The sequence below is a fragment of the Cygnus atratus genome, chromosome 1 (genome assembly GCF_013377495.2).
Source record: "Cygnus atratus isolate AKBS03 ecotype Queensland, Australia chromosome 1, CAtr_DNAZoo_HiC_assembly, whole genome shotgun sequence".
In the NCBI taxonomy this organism is placed as follows: Eukaryota; Metazoa; Chordata; class Aves; order Anseriformes; family Anatidae; genus Cygnus; species Cygnus atratus.
Window position 1 is genome coordinate 56,850,856 of NC_066362.1, and position 14,272 is coordinate 56,865,127.

The 14,272-nt window shown below is 41.9% G+C and overlaps 1 protein-coding gene across 3 annotated transcripts in view; it reads left to right on the top strand.

Annotated features, from left to right (window-relative positions):
• Nucleotides 1–11,590, top strand: part of LARGE1 (LARGE xylosyl- and glucuronyltransferase 1) — a 285,860-nt gene extending 274,270 nt beyond the window's left edge. For 2 of the 3 annotated variants that reach the window (XM_035569242.2, XM_035569241.2), the window contains exons 14-15: nt 2,275–2,470; nt 6,960–11,590. In XM_035569242.2, the coding sequence (XP_035425135.1) occupies nt 2,275–2,470; nt 6,960–7,157 (394 nt within the window). In that variant the 3' untranslated portion in view covers nt 7,158–11,590. The remainder of the gene's footprint in view (nt 1–2,274; nt 2,471–6,959) is intronic. The other variant, XM_035569240.2, reaches the window with a different exon arrangement.
• Nucleotides 11,591–14,272: the final 2,682 nt, after the last annotated feature.

Consider the following 14,272-nt stretch of genomic DNA (forward strand, 5'->3'; position numbering starts at 1 on the left):
CTTTTATGGCAGCTTCCCCTATAAGGACATCCGTGTAATGGTGTCTGCATATTCTGATTTTGCAGTTCATTTCATGTGATGATTAGTCATTGGCCAAGACCTAGCTCCAGCAGATTATGTGTACACGTATATATATTTAGACCCGTATTTTATGTACATGTATGTATGTAATCCTGAACTCTCACAATTCTAACTTCCAGACTGATTATTCCATAGTAATTAGTGTGTTCACACCTTATTTGAGCATCCTGTACAGAGATTCCTATTTGTCCTGACCTTAGCTGCCCTTTTGTCTGTCACTTTCCCTGCCCTCACATCAGTTGCTCTGAAGAGGCAAGTAAAAGATCTCTGGTATTTTTTTGTTTGGTTTGGTCAGGTCTTTTCTGTTTTTTCTCTTTCCACTCCCACTTCCCTGTCCTCTCTTCATTGTCTGTTCCCCACGATTTAATTTTTCCTGCTGGTTCATTCTCTCCACTCACAGAGATTATACCTGAGCTGTTGTGTCTGCTTACATTGCTATCCCTGAAAAGGGTCAAAAGTAAGGGACATTTTTATGGCTAGTGTCCTGTTACCCCTGCTGTTTTAATCAGTAGGAGAGTGTTACTAGAGGAACAGCAGCATTTGCCTGATTCTCTGCAGGAATCTCTCAGTTAACCAAAGTTTGCATGGGGCTTTGAAGATACAAATCACTTCATGAGTGTTTAGTAGTCATTATTGTTATTATCATAATTAATTTCAAAATGCCGGAGGTAGGACGTTAGAAGATAGAGCATCCTCCACAATCCCATATCATTTTAAGCTCTATATTGTGATTATATTTTTTCCATCATAGATAGCTGGTCATTAGTGACTGCATAGGTTACCAAGTCACTTCCAGAAAAGGGATGGGCTTCTTGGAGATGGTTCCAAAGGCTTTTAAGGATTGTAATCTTTTTGAATCCAGCACTGGTTTCTAATAAACTGGTTAATTCATTCGCTGTCAGTTTTTTTTTAGTACAGACAGGCTTTGTTTTTCCTGGTTCCCAAGGCAGGTGTTTGAAAGTAATGCAACCTGTTTACAACTTAGAAATGCAGCTTTCAAAGGACCATAGGTTACTTGGGACCCCAGTGCTGTCATAATAATCCTGTCCTCCTGCACTGCCCCTGACCAAGGAGAGTCAGTGAAACTGAGCAGTTCTCTGTCCAGTAATAAGTCACATGAGTATACAGCCAAAGTGGAAACTCTTGGGCTGTGATTTTACGTCTCTCTTTTTAACGATAGCTTGGACAGTATGAGAATCCAGGTCCCAGCTCTACAAATAGTTAAAGCTTAAATCTCTTCACTTTGAGCACATGAGTCATCCCCGTGAATTCAATGTACCTTACATTAGAAACTGGCAGGATGTTTGTTTTGCCCCTTCTGTTACACATCTCAGAGCATTGTAATACAGATGGCCTGCTATGCCTTTGTTTCATTATTTAATCTATGAGTCTGCAGAAAGAGCCTGTCTCATTGATTTTTGGAAAGGTGTAAGAAGAGTAAGTGGGCGAGAGAATCATTGACCCTGGCACTAATGGGGTGGATTCAAGCTGTGCTTGGAAGGGACCTGCTGTGACCTAAACAAGATTAACGAAGTATAAAAGGATCTTTTTCTGTAAATCAAATTGATTACCTTACTCAGGATCACACGGGCGCCCCCCACAATATAGAAAGTGCAGCAGAAATGCCTTTATGTGATATTTTACTTATTAATTTAATTATGCATTTTGGCTCCTGCCATAGTAATAACAGTAATTAATAAAACAGAACATCTATCCAGAGCTGCAGGTGTCTCTCATACAAAGTATAAAATTGCATACGAAACAGATCCTGAATGTCACTGTGTTGTAGAAATAGCTAATTTTCAGGGCCTTGTGTGAGCTACAGGGTTTCATGCCGATTTTAGAGCACTGATGCAGCCACTTGGTTGCTAGGAATGAGACACAGCACTTTGCAGCGCAGATGAACTATCTGTGTGTTTTGTAATTGTTCCTCACGTTAGCGTTAGGTAGTGTTTTCACACCATCCTTCACCAGCTAGATGTGTTTAAGCATCAAGCACACAGAGGCCCTGGGAAGCGTGCTGGAAACAGTCCTAGAAATTGCCTCTGATACGTCCTGAAAACAATGATGTGAACTGTAAGCTAATGTCCTTATTTTCGAGCGTTTTATCAAACAAGTAACATTTTGTAGCCTCGCCAAGATGTGTCCTGTTTAATTGCCTCCCCATGTCCGTGCCGTTTATGTCTGTTGAAGGTATCACGTCTGGACAAAAGGGCACGCGCCAACAAACTTTGCCAAGTGGCGAACAGCCACCACCCCCTACCGTGTTGAGTGGGAAGCAGACTTCGAGCCATACGTTGTTGTGAGGAAGGACTGCCCGGAGTATGACAGGCGGTTTGTTGGATTTGGCTGGAACAAAGTGGCTCACATCATGGAACTGGATGCACAGGTGAGGAGATGATGCCTGCATAACTCATGCAGGGGCGGGTGGCAGGGTTGTTAAAAGAAATCTACCTTCTGTAGAAAGGCTTCAAGCTCTGCATTGCCAAAGTGCTCACCCGGCCTTACTGGGCTCCTTAATGAGTGCTTTTTTGAGCTAGGAACACTCAGTTTAGTCCTTGTCAAGCATTAAGAAGAGTACTGAGTCTCCTTAGTTCATCTGTCAGTGCTAAGAAAGCTGTTGTCTCAGAGTGGCACAATTCCTCCTGCCCAGCAGTGTGCCCAAGTACCGCAGCACTTGTTACCAGTCTTGTCACCTACTGTGGGATCTGTAGACCTGTAGGTCTGGCTGGAAGCTTTTCAGTTAAACAGAGGTTGGTGAGTCCCAATGGTTAATTCAGAATCCAAAAAGCAATCTTAAACTGAATCCAAGTCAAGGGTCTTCAATTTCTGGCCCGGATTTACAGCACATCTCTGCAAAGCCAAGGACTTTACATTTCCAAAGTCTCTGGCTATGCAGCAGCAAACTCCAGAGGATCCAGGTATTTGATCCTTGGGCTGTCTGCCTCTTGGATTTGTGGCTTGGGATGGCACTGCTAGACAGAATGTATAAGAATAAGGATGCAGAGAGACCTCAGGAGTCCCAGACTGGCACCAGAGCTCTCAAGGTCCCTGTCACAGACCTAGATCTTTAGACTGGCACTGGTTATGGTTCCGTGGGAGCCCGGTGCTGCTGTGCACTGAAATGGCAGAGTTTGCATGTCCCCACTGTTCTTGGATGTGAAGCTAACCAGTGTGTTAATCAGCAGGGGCTGGGTCATGGCGGTTCTTTTTATTTTGCTCTTTGGGCTTTTTTTTTTCAGCTTGATTTCATTTCCAGTTTTTGAACCAGTGGCATTTCATGCTAACTGAAAAAAACCTTGCTTTTTAGCCAGCTGTATCCCGCTATGCTAAGCTTCTGCTATGAGGACTTGGATCTGGGATACAGCTGATACCTCTCTGCCCAACTCTTACCAGCTTGCAGGAAGCAGAGCAGCACAAGACATACAGCAAGTTACTGGGTGACTGTATCTTTGGGGTGCAGGATACAGTGCTTTTGATGCAGGCAGGCATATGGGAGGGGTATTTTCTACTGCTTACAAAGCCACATGGCCACCCTGGGCTACCTGCCACTTGCCCTCTGTTTGAAAAAGGGCATTGCAAACTAATTTGTGCCTACTTATGTTGAGGAAAAAAAAATGATTACAGACCAAAAAAAATATTGTCCATTATGTTATTATTAATAATAATACTTTGCTATAGCACTTTAATTTTCCAGTGCACTATCCAAACACTAATCAATTAACTATCATTTGTGGAGAGTGCCAATGCAATGATTTATTTGTTAATCTGGGTATCAGGGCTTACATTCCCACTGGCAATTCTCATCTAGCACTCGTGATTTAACTCTTCTGTTCAGAGACATTTGCTCAGCATACAGACTCACACATAGGAAATTGGAACATTTTTCAAAGTTGATCATAGCACAGGTATTTAAAAAGGCCATTGGGATGGAACTAACTCAGTTGGGGAATTGTTTTTCTCACTCTTCCAGCCTTAAACACATTCTCACTTTGAAAAGAAGTTTCATTTTCATCTGTAACAACTTGGGTATTGGCCTGTTTTCCCACAAAATCAGGCTGGAGGGGACATGCTACTTTCCCCTATGTCAGCTAGAATTATCAAATTCGCTGTGCCAGACCAAAATATGCTGGACTACCTTGTTCTGTTTTCCTCACAGTAAATTCAGATGCGCTCCTAGTTGGAGTTTATTTAGGCTTTTTCCTCAGGGAGCTTTGATCTCCCAACCACTCATTCTGTTGCAAATTTTGATCCATCTCCTGAGTTCTGTCTCCTTTGCCTGGCTGCTCCTTAGGTTAGAAGGAAGGAATTGTGATGAATGGGGCAATATCCCCTCCATAAAAAGGAGGAAACGCTGCACAGAGCACCCATAAGGCATTCCTTTGGCTTCAGGGCGTTCATGGATCATGTTGCTGCAAGCTGTTTGGCTGGCTCCATTATCAGCAGACAAAACAGCCGCTCAGCTGAATTATTTCCCTGCTCCTCACAACTGCAGCGTGTGTCAAAAGGACTGTGGGAGACACCTCACCAAGGACCGGTGCCACTACCATCCTTCAGAGCGTCACACAGCGTGGAGATAATCGTCATTATTATTCTGGGGGCATGCAGATGTCCACTGAGCTGGATGCTGTACAAATATATGGATAATGACAGTCTCTGTCTAAAGCATTTATAACCTGTGAGATAGGGACAGGGGTTCCTGCGAGTGCTTTGCTTTCTCAATGGATGTTTTATTATAGTAAAGATGGGCCATTAGGAAACCTTTCCCCACTCTTCCAGTGATTTTGGAACTAGACAGTGAGCGTCTCTTTTTCCAGGACCCCAGCCCAGCGTCTTTCAAAGGGGCTTATGTTTTTGGAACACTTCTATGTGGCTGAAGGCCTTTCAGGGATGGGAGCACTGCTCTGCGGACCATTTACACTGCAGAGCATAAAAAGTCTTTGACCTGCAGGATGGCAGACTTGAGATGCAAACAGAGGAAGAAATGCAAAAGAGAAAAGATTGTATGAGGGGGATTCTTCTTCCTCTGCGGATTCAGCCCTTAATGTTAAGGTCCTGCAGAGAAGTTATGTAGTTTGTTGTTCATCAGCTATCCTCATTCTATCATGGCAGCCTTTGTTTTTGTGTTTGATTCCCCATTAGTTCCAAGTCTCTTCCAGCTAAATGAGTTCTGCCTGTGAGCATCAGAATATTTTGCTCTTCCTGTACACTTGCCATCCCAAACAGAAGCTCACAGGGGCCAATTCCCATGTATGACAGCATTGTCATTTGGCACAAAGATTTACCTCTGTAGCACTGTTTGTCAGGGAACAGGCACTCCCATAATGAGAAAGGAGCAGCCACGCAGCTGCATCTGCACCTAGCTGTCCAACAGATGCTACTTGTTCCCTAAGTGTTTCTGGGACAGCACTGCAGCTTTGTACCTTTATCTGGGGATGTGTTGCTCAAACACTTGGTTTCTGGTAGCATCGTAATCCAGCAGTTTTCAGTCTCTTCTCATTGACTGTAGTTTGTTAGGTGAAGAACTATCTGTAGGTGAAAACCCTAGTGTTTATTAGCTCAAGCGTGTTGTCTCCCATAAATTTCTTTCCCTAACAAAATATTTTGGAATACTCTGCCTCTGAGCTGCAGGTATTCCATGTCCCAGCACAGACTCCTAAATGTATGCAGACTGGAGTCTGCAAACCAGAAGAAGTTCAACACCACTTCTTTTAACGTCAGCATGCTCTGGAGAAGCTCTGTGGCTGTTCACTGTCTTGCCCAGAGATGGTTAATAAGGCAGTGCAAAAACAGTTGTAAATAGAAACCGGGTATGAACAGTAGCCAGTGTGCTTGTGGAGGCTTTGAAGTGGCTTGTCATTTGCATCCCATACAAACTCAGACTTTTTGAAATCTAACAAGAAAAAAATAGCTAGCATAGCCCTAGCAGTTAGGGTACTTCACTTGGCTACAGAATACTGAGGTTCACATCCCTTTCCTGTCCAGATTTTTGTGGGACCACATACCTGGTTCTTGCACATCCTACACTAGTGACTTCCCAACTTTTCTAAGAAGCACTCTTTATCTAGCTTTGCCCCAAATGATCTATCATATATTTAATTACAAAAATGGAACAAATCTAATAAGAGTAATTGAAACATGGATGAACCATAGTTTTTAGCAACAAAAAACGTCAAAAACCTTCTTCAGAATTAGTGAAGCAGTTACAGAGGAGCAGAGGAATTAGCACAATATCTCATACTTTGTGAAGAAATTAATTTGTTTAAAACCTTTCTAAGATTTATACGATCTGAAGAGAAACCTTCTCAAAGCATATGAAATTACCAGGTCCATTTTCACACTCAGCCTCTAAAAGGCACCATATTCTCCCACTACTTCAAGTTTATAAATAGTCTGGGACAGTTTTGTTGCTGTAGGTATCTTAATACACAGGCAAAGCAACATAGGTAGTGCAAGGTGTCCCTTTTAAAATATTGCTTATTCCAGCATCCCAAGAAAGATAAATTGCAGGGGGAAAAGCATGCTTTTGCGAGCACAATTGAAACTCATGCTGTGTGCATTCGCAGTTGGTTGCAAGCACACTACTGCAACATCTGTGCTGCAGACATGATGTCAGGAATGTCTTTAGCACCATTTCTCTGTTATTTGGTTCATACGGAGTAAAACATTTTCAAAGACAAGGTAGGTCCTTCATAAACACAAGAAAGTGCAGCGTGAAAAAAAGAAAGTTTATTTGGCATAGTTGTATGGGTTAGTTGTTCTTGAGACCTACAGTGAACTGTTGCATGACAGAATGTGTTTGACTGTGGAGGCGTGAGAGAGGTGCATTGCAAGAGGGCTCAGGAACACCCCTCACAGCTGGTGTCTTTCTCCCCCAGGAGTACGAGTTCACGGTGCTGCCCAACGCCTACATGATCCACATGCCACATGCCCCCAGCTTTGACATCACCAAGTTTCGCTCCAACAAGCAATACCGCATCTGTCTCAAGACCCTGAAGGAAGAGTTCCAGCAGGACATGTCGCGTCACTATGGCTTTGCAGCTCTCAAATATCTCACGGCAGAGAACAACAGCTAGCACAGCGGAGCCCATTTAGAGGAAACAGAGACACTGAAGGGAGGAGCCACTCAACGTTTGAGGCCCGGTCTTCAAACTTTGAACTGAGAAATACTTTCTGTTTTTATATCATACCTGGCAGTTCTAACAGTAGAAATTTGAAGTGACATGTCTTCAGACTGTGCTCATCAGCCCCTTCCCCAGCCACCCCAGGCCTTTCAGCTTTAGCATTTGTGAGGTGTCAACAAGAGGGGCCGGCTACGCGCCCACTGTACTACAAGAGGTGGGGACTGGGCATGGGCTGGGAATGCACTCTGTTCTCTTAACTGCAGAGCAAAGACAGACCTTCAGAATATAGGATTTCATGTTGCTATTTAATAATTTGACATGCTTTTTATCTGTAAAGGAAGATCTTCGGGTCGCTGTCCTGTGAATTTCAAATCTGCACTACTCTGAAAGGGAACTTTCACCTGTGAACGTTCACAGTGGCCCTCTTAACATGGATGACCTTGTAAATGCAGGATGAGCCAAAGGTCTGAATTAGCCTTGAAATGAAGGGGACACTTGTACAATACTGCACTCGAGAAGGTGTGTTACAGGTTTAGGTGTGTACATGATATCAGTTGGTCTTTTATGCTCAAATTAGTTAAGTTTTATCAGGAAAATCCCTTATGCCCTGCCCTGCCTTTTCCTCAGTCCTAAATGCTGTTCCTTTCCTTGCCAAGGAAATGTCTCCATTGTGTTTCTTTCCCATCTTCAGTTCTGGTGGTCCAGTACAGAAGATCAGTAGCTCTGCCCAAAAGTGAACAAAACCTGTCAGTGTAAGGTCTGTTTTCACCAGAGCAACTTGTTCATATGTGTCTCGTAAAATAAAGGGCCTGGTTGTAACTCTTTATCTTTTTTAGGCAAGAATTGGATTTTGCCTAGAAGGCATGTTGTGCGCGGGGATATTGATTCATAGACTCATTTCAGTGCATGCCTATCCGTGAAGGCACTGGGCCTGGGGCTTTAAGTGAACTTCTTTGCTGAACAGGGAATATAAGCGCGACAACTCGTAGCCTGGGTGCTCTCCTGCTGCCTGCTACAAGGTCTCAGAACTACTTCGTTAAAGGAGTTTATAAATAAAAGGAGCAGAACTGTTAGGAATAAACTCCCCATTCGAGGGAGAAAAGTTTATGTTGGGAATCTGAGTGTGATTGTTTGCTTGAATGTGGGCTGGTCAAGTTCACAACTTCAATACACACAGGAATATTCTGGAGGGTGGACAGGAAACTTAAGCAAAACACAGAAAACAAGACACTGGACTTTTTACAGTTTTCTTTATCTTTCAGTATTAATGTTGTGTTTACATTGGATGAGGAGCTGAGGTTTAATGCACTACCCCTTGCAGGGCTATTTGTAATTTCTGTTGCAATGTTAATAGAGAAAGCAGAAACGATTCAGTGAGAAATGTGTCTCTCTCCTTTCCCCAGATCCCTGTACAACCACATGTGCCAATACCACTGCCTGAACTGGAAAATGGGTCCACATTGTGTTCTGCTCACTTTGTTCCATTTTGTTTTTCAGCCACTGGACCTTCTACTTTCTTCCCCACCTCATCCCCCTAGAGCTTGGTTTTATTTCTAACCTGACATTTCGTGAGAGCTTTTTGTTACAGTGGAAACCACACCGTTAAACCAGACATTTAAACTACAAATATCAGTTCATCATGCTGTGTATATATAAGAAAAGCCAAAAAAGGCAAGATCTTTGAGAAGGAAGAAAAAGGGGCGGGAGGCTATGTGCAATTACTGATTTTTCCCCTGGGAGTGTTGGCTGCATGAGAATACATCAGTGCATAATTTTCCAAAGTGCTTTTCTTTGGTTCTTAATGGCTTTATGTAAAGATTTACATAAAAATCTTTGAAGAGCTGGGAAGAAGTGAAATGAGTACTCAGTCAGTCTTGGCTAAGATATATTTAAAAAAAAAAAATCTTAACTCGCCAAGTCCTGTATTACTCACCATTAAGGGCCCAGGTCACCATGCATACTGAGAATGAGAACCCTGCAGCACAGAGCCATGATGATTAGCTAATGTGCAAAAAGTTATCAAAAGCTGATCGTAGGAGGGGCTGAACATTTGTTGTGCCTACATAAAATTTCCCATCAGAGTTTCAGTGTGGCCACGATTATGTTTCATATACATTGGAAACTCATTTCCAGGTGTACATTTCTTCTTGGCTTAACAATGTTGCCCAAGGATGGACTAGGTTGCCTGCAACAGCATAACCTGTAGCGTGGACTTGTACGTAGTTTGGGTGTGCCATTATCAATGTCAACATTATTTTCTCGTTTTCACCAGAGGTCCTGGGATGCAGCTGGGGGAGATGGGAGGTAATCATTTGCACCTTGCCTCTTTGTGCAGCAAGTTGTGGGAGCTCCTGGATAGGCTTAGATTTGCAGTCTGATGTAACCAGCTCAAAGATTGGTAGTAGGTTCAAAGAGCCCATTTTTTTTCCTTATGGACATGGTGCTGACTTGTGTCTGTCACGTCATGTTTGTGTGTGCTTTCTAATTTGAGAGATGTGGAGCTTGGGTTTTTTTTAAACACATTTCAGGCAATTCACGTGGTAGCAAATTAGGCTTACTTACCTGTCTTTAACTGCGAGGGCTCCTCCAACACCATGAAAAAAAACAACAACAACAACAAAAATCCCCAACACAGTTACAACACTGTCTGCTAGTCCTCTACTGTAATAGGTATTTGCTAGGAATTTTGTTACTTAATTCTCAGATTTCTCCTGAAGTCTTCAAGAAATGTCAGATAAATCTGGTGACTTAACGCCTTTGATTTATTGATTTGTTCCACCAGCTTCTCTCTCGAGTCCTCAGTCTATGACCTCTCCTTATCTTTGTTATTTGGAAAGCATGAGTGTCTCATTTAGATACCACTCAAACACCATCTCTGGTGAAGACTGATGCAAATAAATCATTTAGATTCTTGTCAATGTCCTTATTGTCTTTAATTGCTCCCTCTACTTTTTGTTTGGGGTGGCCTACTGGTTCTCTCCAGTTTTCTGCTTTTGGTGTACTGAGCAAACATGCATTTTCCGTTTTAACTTCCTACTATTTGCTCTTCAAATTCCCTCTTCGCTTGCTCAAACTCCATCTTAACTATTACATACCTTCCTTTCAGCTTTATAAAGTTTTGATTTCCATTCTCTGAAGGCTCTCTATTTGGTCTGAATAACTTCAAAAATCTCCAGTTCAGTCACACCAGCATTTCCTTGTCTTTCATTTATCTAAGGGAATGCCATATTCCATTGCTATTTTTAAGCCCTTTCCACTTTCAATCTGAGGGCTTCAGAGGGGTTGGCTTTTTTTTTTTTTTTTCATTTTATTTAGGACCAATGATTATTTAAAAGAAAAATGGTGTTTTTTTTGCTTTGTTTTGTTCTTAGTCTTTGTATCTAATATCAAGTATCACCCTACTAGGTTTTAGGGGGTAGTGTTTTGAAGAAGTTTCCTCCTACCTCTTCCTAAATGCTTTCTCCTAGTCAAGGGGTCAGTTTTAACATCATACAGAATACTCGTGTTCTTCTAACAGGGGATCTTATCTTGACACATTCTGTCCTGTGTCTCCCTTTTCCCCTCCACTCCAAAACTCAAGTCCCTAGAATCTTTTCAGCCCTGTAAGCCCCTTCCAGCACCAAAATCTGAACTCTGTATTTCCCAGCACCTTCTGACATCCCGCTGTGTTTCAGACATAATTACTGTTTCAAATAATTGCTGCCTGGCTGGCACCCAATCCTCCTATTTCTGTTTTCATGCTTCTCCCTTTGATGTAACAGGCTCTGCAGTTAAAGTTTTGGCCATAACTCTTACCTTTTTCAATGCCTTATTATAACTCCCTGAAATGTTTCCATGATTTCTCTCTGTTGTCACAGCACATATCTTCAAATGTTTGGCTGTAATTTCCATCCTAGCATTTTCTGGCTGAGGGTCATCTGCCATTTGCCATCTACCATTTTAAAATGTCTTTGTGTATTCTGAATAGTCCTTAGTATCGATCAGATTTTTTTTCCAAGTCCTACTTTCAGTAATTCCTTCCAGCCTTGCTAGTTTCCTGTGTGAGCAATCTGGTTCCATATCGTTTTTGTGAATTTTATTCTATTTGTAATCATCATCTTGGATTCAGTGACATAAAGGAATTAACAATGTGCCTGTGGTTCCACCGCTTTTGTTAGACTGAAAATCAGATGTGATCACATTATTTCTAAAGTGCTGAATTTTTACCTGGTAGGCTTCATGTGGTTTGTATGCAAATCATAAACTGCGTTTTCCGTATACTGCGACAAGTGGAGGCACTTTGTAGGGTTATTTGCAGTAGCTATTGCAGCAGAGTAAGACCTGCATTAGAAGAAAAAACTTTCTTAAAAAAAAACTTAAAAGAAAAACTTTGTCAGGACTTTAGTCACTATTTCTGTCCGCAGGGGAAAATAAGGCCCTAGCACAGCTGAACAGTTTTATAAATGCCCTGCACAAAACACATTGCACAGTATTTTCTGGTAGGTATAATCGTACATCGCCCAATTAAATATGAAAAATACATTTTTAATGTTCTTATTTTTACATGCAATTCTATCTGGAAGATAATGCATTTTCTTCTGTGTCTTGCCAGTTTCCCCCATTACTCCAGCTTGCCTAATAGCCCCATCCATTTTTGGCTGAGAAAGATTAATGACCACCAGCACAGGGAGCCCTGGCGAATCAGCAGAGATATTACTCTTAGGCACTGCACAAGAGATTCCTTGCTGCGCTGCCAGGTACTGTATGGGTGTTCCTCAGGTTTCAGTGCAGCAACAGAACACAGCAAGCTCAGCAAGTGGGGTGAGTGTCATTATTTATGAATTTCAACAAGGTCTAAACTATTAGATGGTAGGAGTGCAAAAAAAAAGAATGCATCTTTGTTAGCTCCAAAACTAATTCAATTCTAGGAAAAGAAAGCAGCCAAGTTTCTGCAACTCCAGTGAGTACGACTGGAACAAAGTCACTCTTCGACAGTGACAGCCGATCACCTAGTATTTCCACTTCAGTGTTGAAAATGCAGAAACATCAATAGGTAAATGAAGTAACCTTTACAGTAATAATTCAGAATGTATATTTAGAATGTATGCTTACATCCAAACACTTTGGTGAATTGGGGATTGTTTGAAGACTGTTATTTTTGTTTATAATATAAATTTTAAGTTTGGAAAAGCTGCTGGCTGTGCACAGCTAGTTAGGGATCAGGAAACATAAAAATCTGGATTGAGAAATACCTTGCTTTTATAGGAATATGCTTTCATCAGTAGTTAGACATTCCCAAAAGAAGACACGAAGTCCTCAAGAATTTCCAAAGAAGCTAGCCTACATTTCAGTTGGCTGGAATGTATTCCTCTTACGAATACTAGGGATTTGGGGGTTGCTTGCACTGTAATGATCAGTTGAAAAAAGAATCTGGGAATTAGAAAGACAGCCAAATATTTGTTTGTGTGATGGATCGTATGGATTTATTTGTCCAGACGTGTTAATAGTTACCGTAATGGAAATGTTAGCTCATTGATGGTGTCAGGATGCAAAAGGTCTGAAACCCAAGCTAAGAGCTTAGTATCTTTTCTGTCATTCTGTGCTATAGTTTCCCCTCTGAGGATGAGAACTGCTCCTGTCTCCCAGCTACTTACTGTTTCAGTAGCATTAAAATGTCCTAAACCTCTGCAACATCTGTTCATGGGAAGTCACTGTGTAGGTGACAAAGGCTTCATTTGAGCTCCATGCTCCGTTGCCATGAGACACAAGATTTCAATCCAAAAGAAGTAGTTCTGACTTGGGGCTAATTCTCTGGTCAGATACGTAGACACCATCCTCTCAGAATATATTCAAGAAGAGGTCTCAAAACACAAGGCCAAGTAATTCAAGCCAAGCAAAGTCTGTTCTTCAATATTATGGCAATATAATTCTCAAACAGTGGATGCATGCATTGTCCAAATTAACCACTATATCTCAAGACTCCTGCTAAGGCTGCAAAATCAGTCAAGTGAGAGGTACTGTATCTGAAAATTCAAGTTGCTGGTGGAACCGGTGCTTGGCTCATACAACTTCATTCTCTCCCCTGATACATACAGATTAGGACATAGTCTCTACAGGATCATTTGCTGGTGTTTTAGAGGACTTCTCTTTCATGCTATGCACAGAGTGGGTGGTACTCAGGGAATTAGACAGCTGGGTGATATTTCTTTTTACTTTTGCTTTCATTGAGCTTCTCATAGTATGATAGCTGCCTTGATTTTGAGCAAAGCCAGACTTTTTTTAATTCTTTTTTTTTTTTTTTCCAAATGATAGGTTTAAACTATGATTTAGGAAAATCGATTATCCCCCATGGCCTCAGGCTTTCTGAGCATAATGCCTGCAGTTCTGTTCTATGGGCTTTTCTAGTGTGGAGGGATCCTGCGGAGCTGATGGAAATTACACACTCCAAGGCCGTGTAGCACTCAGCCCTAAGCCTATGAATGCTAACTGCTGAACATATCAGAGTGATGAATCCCAGCTCTGCCCAAGCCCCCAGCGTGTCTGCCACCACTTTGGGAGCACTCTGAAAGCACAGTTTGTCAGGAAAGCAGGAAAGAGATGGAGTAAATAATTCAGGAAGGTTGAGAGGGGGGTGTTAAATTTTACGTAGCCAAATTTCCAGAGGAATAAGGAAGGCAAAAGCATTCTGGGGTCCCTAAGAAAGGTTGTTTGTAGGATCCGTGGTTTGGACTAAGGTCATTTGTGGCATTTCTTACCAAATGCTGTCCACTGTGACCCAGATGTAGTAAATTATATGGATTGTAAAATTCATGGAAATCTGCACTTAAATTAAACCACTCTCAACTCAAAGACTTTTAATTTGATTGAATTCCTTGGATTCCCACATTGCTCCTAGTGAAAAAAATAATAATAAAATTAAAGGATAATGGCAGCTTGGTAACAGTAGGAGTCTGATTATCCACCCTTTGTAAAATTGTCTGCACCTTAAGTCAGCACTAGGGTCAATGGCTGGGGCAAAGCTGGCATTAGCAAGGTTTGTAGAATTTCTTCTTTTGATCCACCTGTGGATCTGTTGTTCCAGCAGTGCC